At 59.4% G+C, this 20452-nt stretch overlaps 1 protein-coding gene across 6 annotated transcripts in view; it reads left to right on the forward strand.

Annotated features, from left to right (window-relative positions):
• The window catches only part of DPYSL5 (dihydropyrimidinase like 5), a 102152-nt gene extending 82012 nt beyond the window's left edge, over positions 1–20140 (forward strand). For 5 of the 6 annotated variants that reach the window (XM_075914553.2, XM_075914552.2, XM_089776948.1 and 2 more), the window contains 2 exons: positions 6827–6995; positions 16334–20140. In XM_075914553.2, the coding sequence (XP_075770668.1) occupies positions 6827–6995; positions 16334–16419 (255 nt within the window). In that variant the 3' untranslated portion in view covers positions 16420–20140. The remainder of the gene's footprint in view (positions 1–6826; positions 6996–16333) is intronic. The other variant, XM_075914556.2, reaches the window with a different exon arrangement.
• The last annotated feature ends 312 nt before the right edge of the window (positions 20141–20452 follow it).

The raw sequence follows: 20452 nt of genomic DNA on the forward strand, positions 1-20452 counted from the left end.
GCGGTGGAGGGCTGGCGGCCAGTGGCTTGCTGGCTCATGTTTTGGGGCCACTGGGTCGGGGCCCCGGTGGCCACTGCTGGCTCTGGGCTGGCAGGCTTGGAGCTGGTACAGGCCCTATGGCCAGGGTCTACCCCTTTAATGGCCCCGGGTCTGGGGTAGAGGAGAGTAAGTTTTCCTGGTTGTGCCCAGAGTGGCCACCAGGACTCCCTGGAAAGGGCTGGAGGCCCCCTATTTCGAATTAAGTGTCTACACAGCACTTCATTCCAAATAGCTATTTTGAATTTGGTGTTACTTCTCATAGAATGAGGGTTACCAAATGCGAATTAAGTGCTCCGCTATTTCAAATTAATTTCGAAATAGCGGTTTGCCTGTGTAGATGCTATAGAAGTTAATTCGAAATAACGGCTGTTATTTCGAATTAACTGTGTAGTGTAGACATACCCTAAGACAATATAATAGAGGCCCAACTTAAATGTATGCTCCAAATTAAAAGACACAGGAAGAAAACCAAAAAAAGTGCCACCATGGCTTAACAACCAAGTAAAAGAAGCAGTGAGAGATAAAAAGACGTCCCTTAAAAAGTGGAAGTCAAATTCTAGTGAGGAAAATAGAAAAGATCATAATCTCTGTCAAATTAAGAGTAAAAATATAAGAAAAGCCAAAATAGAGTTTGAAGAGCAGCTAGTAAAACATTCAAAAGTAATAGCAAAATGTTTAAGTGCAATAGAAGCAGGAAGCCGGCTAACCAACCGGGGGGCCCTTGGACGATCGAGATGCTAAAGGAGCACTCAAAGACGATAAAGTCATTGTGCAGAAGCTAAATGAATTCTTTGCTTCAGTCTTCATGGCCGAGGATATTGGGGAGATTCCCAAACCTGAGCCATTCTTTTTAGGTGACAAATCTGAGGAATTGTCCCAGACTGAGGTGTCATTAGAGGAGGTTTTGGAACAAATTGCTAAACTGACAGTAACAAGTCACCGGGATTCACCCAAGATTTATGAAAGAACTCAAATGTGAAATTGTGGAACTATTATCTGTGGTTTGTAGCCTGTCCTTTAAATCGGCTTCCGTACCTAATGACTGGGAGACAGCTAATGTGACACCAATGTTTAAAACGGGCTCTAGAGATGATCCTGGCAATTACAGACCGGTAAGTCTAACGTCAGTACCGGGCAAATTAGTTGAAACTATAGTAAAGAATACAATTGTCAGACACATGGATGAATAGAATTTGTTGGGAGAAAGTCAACACAGGTTCTGTAAAGGGAAAATCCTGCCTTACTAATCTACTAGAAACTTCAAGGGTAGCCAAGTTAGTCTGTACAGGAAAAAACAATGAATGGTCTGGTAGCACTTTATAGACCAACAAAACATGTCGATGGGATCATGAGCTTTCGTGGGCACATGAAGAAGTGGGCTGCACCCACGGAAGCTCATGATCCCATCGACATGTTTTGTTAGTCATTAAAGTGCTACCAGACCAGTGGTTGTTTTTTTAATCTACTAGAGTTCTTTGAGGGGGTGAGCAAACATGTGGACAAGGGGGATGCGGTAGATATAGTGCACTTAGATTTCCAGAGAGCCTTGGACAAGGTCCCTCACCACAGGCTCTTAAGCAAAGTAAATTGCCATGGGCTAAGAGGGAGGTCCTCTCATTGGCTGCTAACTGGTAGAAAGGCAGGAAACAAAGGGTGGGAATCAATGGTCCGTTTTCCGAGTGCAGAGAGGTAACTAGGGGGGTCCTCCAGGCTCTGTCCTGGGACTCATCCTGTTCAACTTATTCATCAGTGATCTGCAGAAAGGGGTGAACAGGGAGGTGGCAACATCTGCAGGTGACACCAAACTGCTCAAGATCGTTAAGCCCAAAGCGACTGTGCAGAGCGTCACAAAGATCTCACCCAACTACGTGATTGGGCGACGAAATGACAAATGAAATGTAATGTTGACAAATGCGAAGTAATGCACATTGGAAAAAATCATCCCAACTATATGTACAATACGATGGGGACTAATTCAGCTACAGCTACTCGAGAGATCTTGGAGTCATCGTGGACAGTTCTCTGAAAACCCACGCAGTGAGCAGCGGCGGTCAACAAGGCAAATAGAATATTAGGAGCATTAAAAAAGGGATAGAGGGTAAGACAGAGACGGTCTTATTGCCTCGCTATACAGCCATGGGACGCCCACAGCTTGAATGCTGCGTACAGATGTGGTCACCTCATCTCAATAAGCTATCTTGGCATTAGATAAGATTCAGAAAAGGGCAGCAAAAATGCTGAGGGGTTTGGAACGGGTCCCTTACGAAGAGAGATTAAAAACACTTGGACTTTTTAGCTTAGAAAAGAGGAGACGAAGGGGCGATAGGATAGAGATCTATAAAATCATGACTGGTGTGGGAAAAGTGATTTACTTATTCCCACAATATAAGAACTAGGGGTCACCAAATGAAATGAATAGGGAACAGGTTTAAAACAAAGAAAGGAAGTTTTTCTTCACTCAGTGCACAGTCAACCTGTGGAACTCCTTGCCAGAGGACGTGGTCAAGTCTAGAACTTTATCAGGGTTCAAAAGAGCTAGACAGATTCATGGAGGTTAGGGCCATCTATGGCAATGAATGGTGTCCCTAGTGTCTGTTTGTCTGGAAATGAGCAACAGGGGAGGGATCACTGGATGGTTCCCCGGTCTGTTCCCTCCCTCTGGGGCCTCTGGCACTGGCCTCTGTGGGCAGGCAGGACCCTGGGCTGGATGGACCTTTGATCTGACCCCGTCTGGCTGCTCTTATGTTCCCTTCCCCAGTCCTCTGGGATCCCACCCGTCCTCCAGGAGCTCTCAGAATTGCTGCCAGTACCAGGATCCTGGCCACCAGTTCCTTACGACTCCAGGCTGAGTTTTGTCAGGCCCGGCCGACTCGAATGCTGCTAGCTAGTCTGAGGTGTGCGTCCTTGCCCTGTCTTGGCTTGCACTCTCCCCCTTGGTGTCCCTATTAGTGGTGCTGAGTTCCTGTCGCCATTCACCTTCCAGGAGGACTGAAGGAAAATGGGCATTAAACAGCTCCGCCTGCTGTGCTGTCAGCTGTTAGCCCCCCTTCTTCTTGCTCCTCATGTAGCTGCCGACAATTGGCTCCCTGGCGTGTCCCTTGTGAGTTGTAGCTCGGGCCCTTTGCCTCTGTCCCTGCAGGCTGGCGCTCCGCCCTTCTCCTCCGTAGCAATTCAGCTTTACCACTTGGGTAGGGGCCACTGCTGGCCTGCGGCTTCCCGTCCTTGGCAGCAGGGGGCGCCCCACTCTCAGGAGGCAGGTGGGAGTGAGGCACTGGGGAGGGGCCGCACAGAGCCAGGGCTGGGCCCCGGAGTTCTGCCTGCCAGCGCTTGCTTCTTGCATGCTCCTTGCCTGGCCCTCGGGCATCGCATCCCTGCATGGGGCTGATGGTTAATGCCTGCAGTGACTGGCTCGCAGTGGGGGGGAGGCAGTGGGAGGACTCGGCTCTGCCTGGCTGCAGAGGGGCCTGCCCCCAGGGGCAGCTCTCACAGCTCCCTTGGCCTGGGCTTTGTGGAGCACTCGCGCTCTGGGCGTCTCTTGGCCTCTGCCAGTAAGAGGCTTGTTCCTGGGGGAGACGCAGCCGGCAGACTTGGCCCCGCAGTGCCCCGGGCCAACGCACCATGCCAGCTGCCATTCCCAGGGCCGGATGGGGCCGAGCCAGGCCTGAGTGGGCAGGGGAGAAGGGAGGCTGTGAGGACAGTGACCCTGTCCCACACTGCTGCTTTCCCTGTACTGCACCCCCACACTGCACTCCCCACCCCACTGAACCCTTCTCGTATAGTATCCACACTGCACTCCTTCTGTTCCCACACTGCACTCCCCACCCCACTGAACCCTTCTCGTATAGTATCCACACTGCACCCCTTCTGTTCCCGCACTGCACTCCCCACCCCACTGAACCCTTCTCGTATAGTATCCACACTGCACCCCTTCTGTTCCCGCACTGCACACCCTCCCCCACTGAACCCTTCTCGTATGGTATCCACACTGCACCCCTTCTGTTCCCGCACTGCACTCCCTACCACACTGAACTCCTCTCATATGGTAACCACACTGCACCCCTTCTGTTCCTGCACTGCACACCCTCCCCCACTGAACCCGTCTCGTATGCTATCCACACTGAACCCCTTCTGTTCCCGCACTGCACTCCCTACCCCACTGAACCGTTCTCGTATGGTATCCACATTGCACCCCTTCTGTTCCTGCACTGCACACCCTCCCCCACTGAACCCTTCTCGTATGGTATCCAACTGCATCCCTTCTGTTCCCGCACTGCACTCCCTCCCCCACTGAACCCTTCTCGTATGCTATCCACACTGAACCCCTTCTGTTCCCGCACTGCACTCCCTACCCCACTGAACCGTTCTTGTATGGTATCCACATTGCACCCCTTCTGTTCCCGCACTGCACACCCTCCCCCACTGAACCCGTCTCGTATGCTATCCACACTGCACCCCTTTTGTTCCCGCACTGCACTCCCTCCCCCACTGAACCCTTCTCGTATGCTATCCACACTGAACCCCTTCTGTTCCTGCACTGCACTCCCTCCCCCACTGAACCCTTCTCGTATGCTATCCACACTGAACCCCTTCTGTTCCCGCACTGCACACCCTACCCCACTGAACTCCTCTCATATGGTATCCACACTGCACCCCTTCTGTTCCCTCACTGCACACCCTCCCCCACTGAACCCATCTCGTATGGTATCCACACTGCACCGCTTCTGTTCCCGCACTGCACTCCCTACTTCACTGAACCCTTCTCGTATGGTATCCACATTGCACCCCTTCTGTTCCCGCACTGCACACCCTCCCCCACTGAACCCTTCTCGTATGGTATCCAACTGCATCCCTTCTGTTCCCGCACTGCACTCCCTACCCCACTGAACTCTTCTCGTATGGTATCCAACTGCACCCCTTCTGTTCCTGCACTGCACTCCCTACCCCACTGAAATTCTCTCGTATGGTATCCACACTGCACCCCTTCTGTTCCCGCACTGCACTCCCTACCCCACTGAACCCATCTCGTACGGTATCCACACTGCACCCCTTCTGTTCCCGCACTGCACTCCCTACCTCACTGAACCCTTCTCGTATGGTATCCACACTGCACCCCTTCTGTTCCCGCACTGCACTCCCTACCTCACTGAACCCTTCTCGTATGGTATCCACACTGCACCCCTTCTGTTCCCGCACTGCACTTCCTACCCCACTGACCCCTTCTCGTATGGTATCCACATTGCACCCCTTCTGTTCCCGCACTGCACACCCTCCCCCTACTGAATCCTTCTCTTATTGTATCCACACTGCACCCCTTCTGTTCCCGCACTGCACTCCCTACCCCACTGAACCCTTCTCGTATGGTATCCACACTGCACCCCTTCTGTTCCTGCACTGCACTCCCTACCCCACTGAACCCTTCTCGTATGGTATCCACATTGCACTCCTTCTGTTCCCTCACTGCACTCCCTACCCCACTGAACCCTTCTCATACTGTATCCACACTGCACCCCTTCTGTTCCCGCACTGCACTCCCTACCCCACTGAACCCGTCTCGTACTGTATCCACACTGCACCCCTCCTACCCCCACAGTACACGCCCTCCCCCACTGAACCCTTCTCATACTCTACCCACTACACCCCTTATGTTCCCGCACTGCACTCCCTACCCCACTGAACCCTTCTCATACTGTATCCGCAATGCACCACTCCCCCCATACTGCACCCCTACACTACACTTCCTATTCCCCTGCTGCAGCCCTACTCCCCCATACTGCACTCCCACACTGAATCCTTAACCCCCACTGAGCCCTTTTCATACTGTATCCACACTGCACTACTACCCCCACACTGCACTCCCTACTCCCTTGCTGCATCTCTGCCCCCACACTGCACCCCTTCTTTTGCCTTACTGCTGCACTGCATCACTTCTTCACATTACACGTCTTCCCCATGCTGCGTCCTCCTAACCCTTCTCCTGCACGACTCCCCTTCTCCAAACACACTCTGCACCCCCACCCCACCTGGCCCCTTCCCCCTGCTGTGCCCCACACATGACCTGCACCCCCACCCCACCTGGCCCCTTCCCCCTGCTGTGCCCCACACATGCCCTGCACCCCCACCCCACCTGGCCCCCTTTGTCCTGCTGTGCCCCACACATGCCCTGCACGATTGCCGCACCCCATCCCTATGTTGTGCCCCTGCCCTACACTGTGCCTCTCCCAGTGCTCCGCACTCCCCAGTGTACCCTTCTCCCCACTCCTCTACCCTGTGTTGTCTCCGGGGCATTTCCCAGACTCCCCAGGCACCTGTGGGGGCTGCCTTGGGTGCTCGGTGTCACAGCTGGGGCTGCTGCAGCCACAGGGCTGTGGCCCATGAGTGTCCTGCGCTCTCCCCCGGGGCAGGGCCTGTGCTGTGCAGGGAGGGGAGGAAGCTCCGTCCCAGGCCAGCCCAGCCCCATAGCAAGTGGGGCTCCCACCTCAGCCCTGCTCCATGTCTAGGTCCCAGAGTGTTCAGGCTTGGGGGAGGGGCGAAGACCTTGTGCAGCCCCAGTGGGTAGTGTAGGGTCCAGGCTGGCTGTGGGGCATAGGCAGTGGCTGGTTGAGGTGGGGTACAGGCAGCAGCAGTGTGGGCTCGGGCTGAGGCAGGGTAGGAGTGAGGTGAGGCTCAGGCAGTGGCCGTGGGGTGGGATTGGCCAAGGGGTGGCCATGGGGCTGGGGCGGGGCCGGCCGGGGGCTCGGCACAAACCGCGCAGCCAGCGTTCACGGGTGTCTCTCTCTCCCTCCATTAGAGCTTAAAGCTTAGGGGCGTGGATCGCACCCCCTACCTGGGGGACGTGGCTGTGGTGGTGCATGCTGGGAAAAAGGAGACGGGGACTCCACTTGCAGATACCCCCACCCGACCTGCCACTCGACACGGGGGCATGAGGGACCTTCACGAGTCCAGCTTCAGCCTATCCGGTAAGCGCAGGGCCGGAGCGGGAGCTCGCGCCGCCCCTCCTGCCTGAGCAGGCCCGGCTGGCCGAGAGCCCGGCGGTTCGGTGCCCGGCGTCCCACATGGCTGCCCGCCGGCATTCCCTGGCCACCCTCTCAGCCCTGGCGGGCACACGCCAGGCCCTGCGTGAGCTGCCCCGACCCAGGGTGCTGGCTGCTTGCCCTTCCTCTTGTCAGCCTGCAAGCTGCCCCCTGTGCTGAAGCCATGCAGACACTCCCTGCTGCACAGAGGGGAAACTGAGGCAGGGCAGTCCTTTGTACTGTGGGAGCCCCCCTGGGCCCCTTGCCCTGCAGAGCTGCTGGCCAGGGCATGAGGTCAGTGCTGCGTGCCCGGGCCGAGGGGCAGGCCTGGGCTGTGTGGCTGCGTCTCAGCCGAGCCAGCGGCAGGGGCCTGGCAGAGCCTGGTTAGGAGACGTGTTGGCTCTGGCTGGTCCCTGCGTAGCTCAGTGTCGAAGGAGCCCTGGGGCGTGTTACGTGTGGCAGGCGCTGCCGGGGGCAAGCACAGAAAGGAGAACGGCGGCGCCAGGAGGGGCTGGCAGTGGCGGGAAGCGGCCTGGCCTCTGGGCACAGAGACCTGGGAGAGCAGTGCCCCCGTCCGGGTTCCCCGCTGCCCTGGGCTGCTCGGAGCTGGAGAGCTGGAGCCGTGTGGGTCTGTGGGCTGCGATACAGCGTCCCCGGCCAGCAGCGACCGAACGGGGCTCGTTGGCTTTGAAAGGAGAAGGGGGGGGCCGAGGGCGGTTTGCAGGGATCTGAAAGGGCGTCACAGGACGGGGGAGAAACATTGTTCCCCTCGGCCTCTGAGGGTCAGACAGGAAGCAAGGGGCTTCAGCTGCAGCCAGGGAGGTTCAGGTCGGACAGTAGGGGAGACTCCCTGCCTGCCGGGGGGTTAAACACGGCAATGAACTGCCCTGGGGGGGTTGGAATCTCCAGCCCTGGGGATGTGGAAGAGCAGGCTGGACACGTCAGGGATGGCCTAGATCAGGGGGCGGTAGCCTGGGGCTCACAAGCCAGCGATGGCTCTTCTGGAGCCCCAGCTCAGCCCCCCGCCCCCCGCTTCCCCTGCAGCAGGCCCTGTAGCCTTACCCCTCCCCCCCGCAAGACTGTTGCGTCTGGGCCGGTACCTGCGGGGGAGAGAGCCCCGAGCCCCCCACCGGATCCGGGGGGCGGGGAAGAAACGGAGCAAACGATGTCTCCTTGCTGCTCTTTCCCTGCCCTCCGCGCGTGGGGAGCAAGCAGCCAACGGCTCCACGCCCAGCGCCCATTCCTGTCCCTGGAGTCTTCCCTGCAAATCCTTCCTCGCCCTCCCGCCCCATCACTTGCCCCGCCTCCCGGCCAGACCCCGCCTCCCGGCCAGACCCCCCCGCCCCATCACTCGCCCCGCCTCCCGGCCAGACCCCGCCTCCCGGCCAGACCCCCCCGCCCAATCACTCGCCCCGCCTCCCAGCCAGACCCCGCCTCCCGGCCAGACCCCCCCGCCCAATCACTCGCCCCGCCTCCCAGCCAGACCCCGCCTCCCGGCCAGACCCCCCCGCCCCATCACTCGCCCCGCCTCCCGGCCAGACCCCCCCGCCCCATCACTCGCCCCGCCTCCCGGCCAGACCCTGCCTCCCGGCCAGACCCCCCCGCCCCATCACTCGCCCCGCCTCCCGGCCAGACCCCCCCGCCCCATCACTCGCCCCGCCTTCCGGCCAGACCCCCCCGCCCCATCACTCGCCCCGCCTCCCGGCCAGACCCCCCCGCCCCATCACTCGCCCCGCCTCCCGGCCAGACCCCGCCTCCCGGCCAGACCCCCCCGCCCCATCACTCGCCCCGCCTCCCGGCCAGACCCCGCCTCCCGGCCAGACCCCCCCGCCCCATCACTCACCCCGCCTCCCGGCCAGACCCCGCCTCCCGGCCAGACCCCCCCGCCCCATCACTCGCCCCGCCTCCCGGCCAGACCCCCCCGCCCCATCACTCGCCCCGCCTCCCGGCCAGACCCCGCCTCCCGGCCAGACCCCCCCGCCCCATCACTCGCCCCGCCTCCCGGCCAGACCCCGCCTCCCGGCCAGACCCCCCCGCCCCATCACTCGCCCCGCCTCCCGGCCAGACCCCGCCTCCCGGCCAGACCCCCCCGCCCAATCACTCGCCCCGCCTCCCAGCCAGACCCCGCCTCCCGGCCAGACCCCCCCGCCCCATCACTCGCCCCGCCTCCCAGCCAGACCCCGCCTCCCGGCCAGACCCCCCCGCCCCATCACTCGCCCCGCCTCCCGGCCAGACCCCCCCCCCCCATCACTCGCCCCGCCTCCCGGCCAGACCCCCCCGCCCCATCACTCGCCCCGCCTCCCGGCCAGACCCCCCCGTCCCATCACTCGCCCCGCCTCCCGGCCAGACCCCCGCCCCATCACTCGCCCCGCCTCCCGGCCAGACCCCCCCCCGTCCCATCACTCGCCCCGCCTCCCGGCCAGACCCCCCCGTCCCATCACTCGCCCCGCCTCCCGGCCAGACCCCCTGTGATGGCGCGTTGGGGGTTCCCCGTCTCCTGCACCCCGAAATGGCACAAACAGACTGCACCAGCCGGTGGAATTGAGGGTGGTTTATTGCTCCTCCAGCACAGTGCAGCACAGATGGAATCTGGTCACAGGAACTGGGGCTAAGAGGCCTCAGTGCCCCCCCTTGAGATAGGGGAGTCCCAGCCCCCTCCCCAGCTCCTTATTCCCTGCCTTCCAGCCAGGAACTAACTAACCCTCTTCCAGCCCTGCCCCCCAGCCAGGGCAGCATCCACCTCCCTTTGTTCCTCTCCATGGGGGGTGTCTGGCCACTGGTTCAACAAGTTTGGCATTACCTCTGCCTAGTGAGGCTTTCCCTGCTGGGTCTTGCTCCAGACAGCAGGGGTCACCACATCCCAGCAAGTACCCCCACTACGTCACACAGACCCCCCCCCATCACTCGCCCCGCCTCCCGGCCAGACCCTCCCGTCCCATCACTCGCCCCGCCTCCCGGCCAGACCCCCCCACCCCCCGTCCCATCACTCGCCCCGCCTCCCGGCCAGACCCCCCCGCCCCCCGCCCCATCACTCGCCCCGCCTCCCGGCCAGACCCCCCCGCCCCCCGTCCCATCACTCGCCCCGCCTCCCGGCCAGACCCCCCCGCCCCCCGCCCCATCACTCGCCCCGCCTCCCGGCCAGACCCCCCCCCCCCCCGCCCCATCACTCGCCCCGCCTCCCGGCCAGACCCCCCCGCCCCATCACTCGCCCCGCCTCCCGGCCACTCCCCCGCCTCCCGGCCAGACCCCCCCGCCCCCCGGCCCCCCCCGCCCCATCACTCGCCCCGCCTCCCGGCCAGACCCCCCCGCCCCCCGCCCCACCCTCCCACCCCCCACCCCCCGCCCCATCACTCGCCCCGCCTCCCGGCCAGACCCCCCCGCCCCCTCACTCGCCCCGCCTCCCGGCCAGACCCCCCCGCCCCCTCACTCGCCCCGCCTCCCGGCCAGACCCCCCCGCCCCATCACTCGCCCCGCCTCCCGGCCAGACCCCCTGCCCCATCACTCGCCCTGCCTCCCGGCCAGACCCCCCGCCCCATCACTCGCCCCGCCTCCCGGCCAGACCCCCCGCCCCATCACTCGCCCCGCCTCCCGGCCAAACCCCCCAACCCTCCGCCCCATCACTCGCCCCGCCTCCCGGACAGACCCCCCGCCCCCTGCCCCATCACTCGCCCCGCCTCCCAGCCAGACCCCTGCCCCCCGCCCCATCACTCGCCCCGCCTCCCGGCCAGACCCCCCCCCCTCCCCATCACTCGCCCCGCCTCCCGGCCAGACCCCCCCGCCCCATCACTCGCCCCGCCTCCTGGCCAGACCCTTGCCCCCCGCCCCATCACTCGCCCCGCCTCCCGGCCAGACCCTTGCCCCCCGCCCCATCACTCGCCCCGCCTCCCGGCCAGACCCCCCTGCCCTCCACCCCCTTACGAGACCTCACCCCCCCGTCTGCTGCCGTCCCTATCCCATTCACTGGCAGCCCTGTCCCAGGGAACCCTCATTTCTGGCTTCTGCTGAAGGGTCATGTTAGTGAGGGCTGGGGGGTTGGAAGGGTTTGTGTGTGTTTTTTGTGGGGGGGTTGGTTTGGTTTTGTGTTTTGCTTCTCACTTGTGTGGTCCCCAACTGATTTTTTTTCTGTGGCTCAGTGGCCCCTGACCCAAAAAAGGCTCCCTGCCCCACTGTAAATCAAGAATCCCCCCCGGCCCTCGAAAGTCAAGTAAATATTTTATTTTATTTAAAATGAAGCCCCCAATTGGGGCTCAGCCCCCATCTGGCTGCAGTATCATAACACCCCCCACTCCAGCCCTGAGCGCATCATACCCCTGAACCCCCTGCCTTGAACCCTCAAACCCCCAGTCCTCTGCCATAACATTCCTGCACCTCCACACACCCCACCCAATGTCCTGCCCTGAGCCCCTCGTATCAGGGGTTGGGGTAACTCCTGCAGACTCCTGCACCCCCACGTCACCAGCCCCTGCCATAAGATTGACAGAAGACAGCCTGATTTGACCGGTTATGATGTAAACTTCAAAGAAATGTGCAAAAAGACGCAGCAGTAGAAGTCCCATGGAATAAAGTCTGTGAGTACCAGGTCTCGTTTGTGCTCTTGTTAATCATTGTCAATTATCAGTAATGTCACGTTGTGTATTTTCAGCCCTGCCAATGAGCCTTCTTACCCAGCTCTTTGTTGGCTGCTTGTTCTGAACATTAATGTCGTTTGGCTCCGTGGTTTGAAAAGGCACCGATCCCTGCTCTAGACGGTGCTTGGTCCTGCCAGGAGGGCAGGGGACTGGACTCATGACCGCTCCAGGTCCCTTTCAGACTTATGATTCCATACAGTATCCTTCCAGGATACGGCCCAGTTGCGACCGCACACAGCTGTTTGCCAGTTTCATACGGCCCAGGACACCTACTTCCCTGTCTCCTTTTCCAAGCCTCGGACGTCCGCTGAGGGACGCAGGCTGCACACTCGGGGTGGCAGGAGGGTGCTGGCTTTCTATGTAGCCAGGGCAAGGCTGTTCAGTAAGTCAGCTCTGCTGTTCGTGGCAGTGGCAGACAGAATGAAAGGTCACCCAGTATCTCCTCAAAGGATTTCACCAGGCGTCTGCTACGGCTATGGCCTGGCTCTCGTGACAACACAAACCAGGGCATGGGCAGCAGCCGCCTTGCAGGGGCGGGTTCCAGTCCAGACCTATAGAGCTGCTACTTGGCAATTTATCCACACGGCCTCTTATGACGGAGCAGGTGCGAGGAGAGAGGTTATTAAGAGCACAAAAGCAAACTATTCTGCTGCGTGGGAGACAGGAAGAATGGCAGGAGACTCCCTGGCTTAACCCGGAGTTCTAACATGATCTCGAAATCAAAAAGGAATTCCATCAAAAGTGGAAACTAGGTCAAATTACAAAGAATAAATACAGATAACACAGGGTTGTAGGGGAAAAGTAGAAAGATCAAGGCGCACAATGAGCTCAATTCAGCGAGAGACATAAAGAAAATGTCTCTTAGAAGCAAGAGGAAGACCAAGGACAGGGTAGGCCCACTGATCAGTGAAGAAGGAAAAACAAGAACAGAAAATGTGGAAGTAGCAGAGGTTCTTAATAACACCTTCATTTCAGTTTTCATCAGAAGCTTGGTGGCGATTGGATGTCTAACACAGTGAATGCCAGTGAAAACGGGGTAGATTCAGAAGTTAAAATAGGAAAAGAACAAGTTAAAATGATTTACAAAGTTAGATGTCTGCAAGTCACCAGGACCAGGTGAAATACACCCTAGAATACTCATGGAGCTGACACAGGAGGTATCTGAGCCTTTAGCGATCATCTTTGAAAAGTCATGGAAGATGGGAGAGATTCCAGAAGACTGAGAAAGGTCAAATGTAGTGCCCATCTATAAAAAGGAGAATAAGGACAACCCAGGTGTGACCACTCTTCCCCCCCCCCCCCCCCGTGCTTTAAGGAATTTGGCTTGTGAATATAGATGTGCATAACTCAGGGATGCTTTGGAAGAAATAGCTCCTGTCTCCGATGGGCTGGGTCTGTGCCTGCTAGCTGGGTGTGTGTCCTTCCTGGGTGTGAAGTTCGGAGTGTGAAGTACGAGTCTGTTTATAGTATTTAAATGTGCTAGTGAGAGTCATGCCTGATGCCTTGGAAGCCTAAGGGTGGGTGACCAATTCAACAGACTTGGAAACAGCCTTGTTTGTGCGGCAAGTCCTAAGGGGCTGGGCTAGAAAGACCTGTGACCATGCTGCCCAGCAGTGGAAATCCATTTTGGACTTGGGGTTTTCCCATGGCAAGGGGGGGATCCCAAACTATAGATTCCCACATTGGGGAAAAGCCTATGTAAGCACTGGGAAGGAAGCCCATTTTGGCTTTGACTGGCCTGGGAAACTGCCTGGAACACCCTAAAAGGATGCAAACAACATTAAAGAGGTCTGGAGACCCAAGTCAGAGCAAGAGTTTGTCTCTGACTTGAAGACTGATTGAAATAAGAACAGCTCTTTAGGGTAAGACTGCTTGAGAATTAGAACTAGCTCTGTGTGTTCTTTTCATTTTCATTTAGTAACTGACTTTGCTCTGTCTGTTTTCACTTGTAACCTCTTGAACCTCCTACTGTTTGTACTTAAACACTTCGGTTTACTAACTGGGAAGGGAGCAACCCTCTGCATATCTCTCCCATTCATAGCTTACCTTATAAGCTTTCACTGTGTTCACAGAGAGAGACAAACTCATTGGGGGAGATGATCCCATTTGGGGGTTGATTTCCAGGCGCTGAGTCCCAGAACTGAGTCTGAGCTCCAGAGCCGAGCTGGTTCAGTGTCTGTGTTGCTCTGCGGGGGGCCAGTAACCCCAACTCTGTGCCTGGTCTGGGGGAGACTAAAGGATCAGGCGTCGAGGAGCCCCAAAGAGTAAGAAGGCAGGTGTCAGTGGCATGATGGGCACAGTAGGGAACACTTCCAGAGAGTCTTCTGAGACTGCACCTTATAACCCCAGGAAACTACAGACCAGGCAGCTTCATTTCGGTGCCAGGAAAGAGACAGGAATAAGTAATTAAGGAATCCATCAGCAAACATGTGGAAGATAGTAAGGTGACAGGTCACAGCCAGCATGGATTTGTAAAGAACAAATCATGTCAAGCCAACCTGAGAGCTTTCTTTGGTTGGATACTGAGCCTTGTGGATGAGGGGGAAGTGGTAGATGTGGTATATCTGGTCTTTGATACAATCTCAAATGACCTTCTCCTTAACTAAGTAGGCAAATACACTCTAGATGGGGCAATTATAAGGTGGGTGCATAACTGGCTGGATAACCGTACTCAGAGAGTAGTTATTAATGGTTCACAATCCTGCTGGAAGGGCAGAACAATTGGGTTTCCGCAGGGGTCGGTTTTGGGACCGGTTCTGTTCAATATCTTCATCAACGATTTAGATATCAGCATAGAGAGGATTCTTATTAAGTCTGCAGATGATCCCAAGCTAGGAGGGGTTGCAAGTGCTTTGGAGGGAGGGTCAGAATTCAAACTGATCCAGACAAACTGGAGAAATGGTCTGAGGTCAATGGGATGAAGTTTAACAAGGACAAATGCAAAGTGCTCCACTTAGGAAGGAACAATCCATGTCTCTCACACTGAGGCTACATCTACACTGGCACCCTTTTCCGGAAATGCTTAAAACTGAACAGTTTTCCGTTATAAGTATTTCTGGAAAAAGCGTGTCTACATTGGCAGGATGCTTTTCCGGAAAAGCACTTTTTCTGGAAAAGCATCCATGGCCAATGTAGACGCGCTTTTCCGGAAAAAAGCCCCGATCGTCATTTTCGCGATCGGGGCTTTTTTGCAGAAAAGATTACTGTGCTGTCTACACTGGCCCTTTTCTGGAAAAGGACTTTTGCCCGAACGGGAGCAGCATAGTTTTTCCGGAAAAAACACTGACAATTTTACAGTAGATCGTCATTGCTTTTCCGGAAAAGCAAGCGGCCAGTGTAGACAGCTGGCAAGTTATTCCGGAAAAGCGGCTGCTTTTCCGGAATAAGTGGCCCAGTGTAGACACAGCCTGAATGGGAAGCAACTGTCTAGGAGGAGTCCTGCAGAAAGGGATCTAGGGATCAGAGTGGGCCACAAGCTAAATATGAGTCATCAGGGTGACACTGTTGCAAAAAAAGCAAACCTGATCCAGGCTGCATGAACAGCAGTGTTGTGAGCCAGACACGAGGAGTCGTTCTCCCGCTCTGCTCTGCGCTGATCAGACCTCAGTTGGAGTCTTGGGTCCAGTTCTGGGCACCGCAGTTCACAAAAGATGTGGAGAAATTGGAGAAGGTCCAAAGAAGAGCAACACAAATGATGAAAGGTCTAAAGAAGACGAGCTAGGAGGGAAGACTGAAAGAACTGGGCTGGTTTAGTTTGGAAAGGAGCAGACTGAGAGGGGACAGGAGAGCGGTTTTCAACTATCTGAAAGGGTGTCGCAAAGAAGGGTGGGGGGAATTGTTTTCCTTGGCCTCTGAGGACAGGACAAGAAGCAAGGGGCTTAAACTGCAGCAAGGGAGGTTTAGGTTGGACATTAGGAAACACTCCTTACCTGTCAGGGGGTTAAACACTGGAACAAGTGGCCTAGAGGGGTTGTGGAATCTCCATCCCTGGAGATATTGAAGAGCAGGTTGGACAGTCCCCGGTCAGGGATGATCTAGATGGTGCTTGGTGCTGCCGTGAGGGCAGGGACTGGACTTGATGCCTCTCGAGGTCCCTTCCAGTTCTGTGATTCTATAATTCTGTGATATGGAAGCAGTGTTGGCTGGGGGCCCCCAGACTGGGTGTGCAGGGGTGTTGGTACTGGAGCAGTGCCCAGCGGGGCGCCCAGGCTGGATGTGGGGGGGCGGTAGGGGAAGCACTGCCGGCCAGTGTCCCTGGACTGGGTGTGTGTGTGGGGGGGGGGTGGTAGAAGAGTGGTGCTGGCTGGTGTCCCCTGACCGGGTGTGCAGGGGTAGTGGGGGGGTGCCCCCTGGACTGGGTATGGGGGGGGCGGTAGGGGAAGTGCTGCCGACTGGTATCCCCAGACTGGCTTTGGGGGGCAGTGCTGGCCAGGGTCCCCAGACTGAGTGACGGGGGTGGGGGAGCAATGCCGGCCAGGGTCCTCAGACTGGGTGTGGGAGGTTTGGGGGGGTGCCGGCAGGAGTCCCCAGACTGGGTTGGGGGGGTAGGGAGGCGGTGCCAGCCAGGGTCCTCAGACTGGGTGTGTGGGGGGATGGGGGGCGGGGCCACCCAGGAATCTCTGTCACCGCGGTGACGCTCTACTGCCCTCCTTGCAGGTTCTCAGATCGATGACCACGTTCCAAAGCGAGCTTCGGCCCGGATTCTCGCTCCCCCCGGAGGCAGGTCTAGCGGCATTTGGTAAAATGGGCGACCTGTCCCCAAACTAAGGACGCAGCAGCAGCACCCCACTTCTCCCGCCGGCCCCGCCCCACTAGAAGCCCTGGCCACGCCGCCTCCATGTCCCAGGGCACCGGGAGCACCGCACGTTGTCCAGCATGGCTCTTCGCCATCTCGTCCCGCCAGGCCGTGGCACCCGCTGGGAGGCGGCTGCAGGCCAGGCCCTCGCTGCAGGGCCATGCACCGCGCACCACTCCAGCTCCTTCGCGTGCAACGTGCTCTGCAGGCTGCAGAGCGGGCTCCAGGGCCTACCGCATCCACCGCTAGCCACAAGCAAGCAGGGCACTGGTGCAGGCCGGGCCGGACGGGGGGAGGGCGGGCCGCCTCTACGTTCCCTTTTCTGTTTGCACGTTGGGTTTGGATCAGTGAGTTTTGACTTGTTTGTGCATCACGTGAAAATAATCCCAGGTGGTTTGTGTCGTTAGCGTTAGGGGAGAAGCAGGAGAAGGGCTGGGCCCCTGGTGGGACTCTGGGCTACAGTCCTAGGAGGAGGGCGAGACCCCCAGCACTCACAAAGCAAGGGCCCCTGACTGCTGTGCTACGCTACCCCCGACGTAGCTCCCCCCATAGCCTCTGGTCTTTGTGTGGGGGTGTGCTATACTATACGCACACACACCCTGCGTGGGGATGCACTATACCCCCCCACACACAAGATCCCTGCAGGGTGATGTGCTACCCCACACACACAGCCCCCCACATCCCCTTTGGCCTTTATGTGGGGATGAGCTATACTGTACACCCACACACCCACACCCCTGGGGGGATGTTTACACACACACACAGAGCCCTGAATAGGGTTGCACTATACACTACATGACTACAGGCACAGCCACACACACACCCTCTTGTGGGGCGGGGGCACTGTCAAGACTTCTGGGTTCTCTCCTAGGCCAGTGCCCGGGGCCAGGCTGTGCTTGGTGGGTGGTGGCTCTGCATCCCCTTGGGGAAGCGGTGAGTTCCTCAGGTGAATGAGCATCTCCCCCCTCCCCTCCATGTAGCTGGTTGCCATGGGAATGAGTCCAGGGAAACCCCCTGCCAGTGGCCCCAGGTTGAGGAGTTTGAAAAATCAAAGCTTCCTGGAGACAGAATGCTCCCCCCAGCAGTGCCAGTGGACCAGCCCTGTTCCCACCCCTCCCCCAACAATGGTAGTGGGCTGGCCCTGTCTTCCCCTCTAACCCCCCAGTAATGCCAGTGGGCTGGCCCTGTACCTTCCCCCCCAGTAATGCCAGTGGGCTGGCCCTGTACCTTCCCCCCCAGTAATGCCAGTGAGCCGGCCCTGTTCCTTCCCGCACAGTAATGCTAATGGGCCGGCCCTGTCTCCCCCTCTAACCCCCCAGTAATGCCAGTGGGCTGGCCCTGTTCCTTCCCCCCAATAATGCCAGTGGGCCAGCCCTGTTCCTTCCCCCACAGTAATGCTAATGGGTCGGCCCTGTCTCCCCCTCTAACCTCCCAGTAATGCCAGTGGGCTGCCAGCCCTGTTCCTTCCCCCCCAGTAATGCCAGTGGGCTGGCCCTGTTCCTTCCCCCCAATAATGCCAGTGGGCCAGCCCTGTTCCTTCCCCCACAGTAATGCTAATGGGCCGGCCCTGTCTCCCCCTCTGACACCCCAGTAATGCCAGTGGGCCGGCCCTGTTCCTTCCCCCCCAGTAATGCTAATGGGCCGGCCCTGTCTCCCCCTCTAACCTCCCAGTAATGCCAGTGGGCTGGCCCTGTTCCTTCCCCCCAATAATGCCAGTGGGCCAGCCCTGTTCCTTCCCCCCCCAGTAATGCCAGTGGGCCGGCCCTGTTCCTTCCCCCCCAGTAATGCCAGTGGGCTGGCCCTGTTCCTTCCCCCCCCAGTAATGCCAGTGGGCTGGCCCTGTTCCTTCCCCCCCCAGTAATGCCAGTGGGCCGGCCCTGTTCCTTCCCCCCCAGTAATGCCAGTGGGCTGGCCCTGTCTCCCCCTCTAACCTCCCAGTAATGCCAGTGGGCTGGCCCTGTTCCTTCCCCCCCAGTAATGCCAGTGGGCCGGCCCTGTTCCTTCCCCCCCCAGTAATGCCAGTGGGCTGGCCCTGTTCCTTCCCCACCAGTAATGCCAGTAGGCCGGCCCTGTTCCTTCCCCCCCCAGTAATGCCAGTGAGCTGGCCCTGTTACTTCCCCCCCAGTAATGCCAGTGGGCTGGCCCTGTTCCCTCCCTCCCTGTTGTAGTCTCATCGGGCTGCTCATCAGCTGTGTGTCCTGCCGGTGGGGTGCTGGGCCCTCAGACCCGATAGGGGAGGGGGCTCCCGCACCCCTTGCTTACCCTGCAGGCCCAGCTCTGGCGTCCCCCTTGGGCGCGTGGGAGCCGCACCCCAGGGCGCAGCCAGTCCTTGCCCCAAGGCCCTCGCAGCCCACAGGCCCAGGCAGAGTCTTGGTGCAAAGGCAGCTGCCGGGCTCCCCTGGAGCTAGTCCGGAGAGGTGAGGGCACCCTCCAGCCAGAGTCTGGCCACTGGGCGTGGGGGTGTCCCTCAAGTCAGCGGCTGATGGGCTGGGGGAACTCCATGCAGCCAGGGGCGGGGGCGGGGGCTGGTCCATGCAGCCGGGGGGGGGGGAGGAGGCAGCTCCGTGCAGCCAGGGGCTGGGGGGGGGGGGGGGCAGCTCCGTGTAGCTGGTGGCTGATTGGCTGGGGAGGATCCCCGGAGCCCACTGTTCTCTCCCCAGCAGTGTGATGTCCCTGCTCTCTGAACCTGCCACGGCCCCTAAGAGGCCCCGAGTCCCTATATGCTGCTGCTAAGCAGCCCTCGGGTCCCCCCCATCTGCCTGGCTGCCATTCCCCACCAGGGCCGGGGCCAGCCCCTGGGGACGTCGTCCTGGCTGCAGCCGTGGCCTTCCCTCTGCAGAGACCCAGGAGTAGCCGCGGCCGCGTGGCTGTCGGCTGGGCCCGGCGGAGATGAGCAGGGTCTCTGTCCGGACAGTGGCTGCACCCGGAGCTCAGGCCTTGCCAGGAGCGACTCCCTCCCAGCCCTAGCTGCTGTCTCACGGGCAGGTCGGAGCCCGTCCCTGCATGCTGGGCAGAGGCTGCTCCAGGCGCTCACAGACTGGGGCATGCGGACACCACAGTGAACCCCAACGCGGCAAGGAATCCAGCTCCCAAGCGGGTGCTGGCCACGGGAGCCCCGCCACAAGCCACACCTCTCCCGTAATGGTGCTAATCGGTGTCGCCTGCGCGGCACCCTCCTGTGCTTTCCCCATCTGCAGCCGGCAGAACCAGAACAAGCAGCAACCCTGAGCCTGGACCGGTTCTCCGTGGACTCCAGCCACTTCTCCTGTCTTTCTCCGCCGTGTTCCTTTGGGGTAGCGTGAAATGTGAAATGTAACTTGTGCACTTTTTCCACTAGCTGGTACCTGTAGGGGTGGGAGCGGCCAGGTGAGAGTTCCAGGCCCTGGAGCTGTGGGAGCGGCCGGGTGGGGGCTTTGGCTCGGGGCCCTGAAGATGTGGGAGCGGCCGAGTGGGGGCTTTGGCTCTGGGCCCTGGAGGTGTGGGAGCAGCCAGGCGAGAGTTCTGGGCACTGGAGGTGTGGGAGCGGTCGGGCAGGGGCTCAGGCTCCCAGGCCTGTGGCAGGAACGTGGCGGGGCTGCCTGGAGCCCCCTTCCCTGTTGGATAGTCTGTACTGGCCAGTTTTAGAGACATGCCGTATGTTTGTTTGCTCATTAAAGATCGTTCTCACAGTTTGAGCCTAAGGCCTCGTCTGCTGCCCACGCGCCACAACTGGCACCAGGCCCTTGGTCCGTTGGCCCTGTCCTGAGGCGCCCGGGCAGTGCTGGAGTGTGGGTGGTTCTACCTCCCGGCGCCAACCCTGGGCCTGTTCCCAGCAGCGTCCCTTGGGCCTAGGGCGGGACTGTGGGCGGTTCCCCTCTCCCTGCCCATGTGAGCGGCCGGCCCCAGCCCTGGGGGCTGGCTGAAGCACCATCCGTCACTGGCGCCAAGCACCTCCCCTGGTGCCTCCAGCCAGGCACTGCCAACGCCTCACCCTGAGCAGG

This window comes from Pelodiscus sinensis, chromosome 3 (genome assembly GCF_052426305.1).
Source record: "Pelodiscus sinensis isolate ZL-2025 chromosome 3, ASM5242630v1, whole genome shotgun sequence".
Lineage (NCBI taxonomy): Eukaryota > Metazoa > Chordata > Testudines > Trionychidae > Pelodiscus > Pelodiscus sinensis.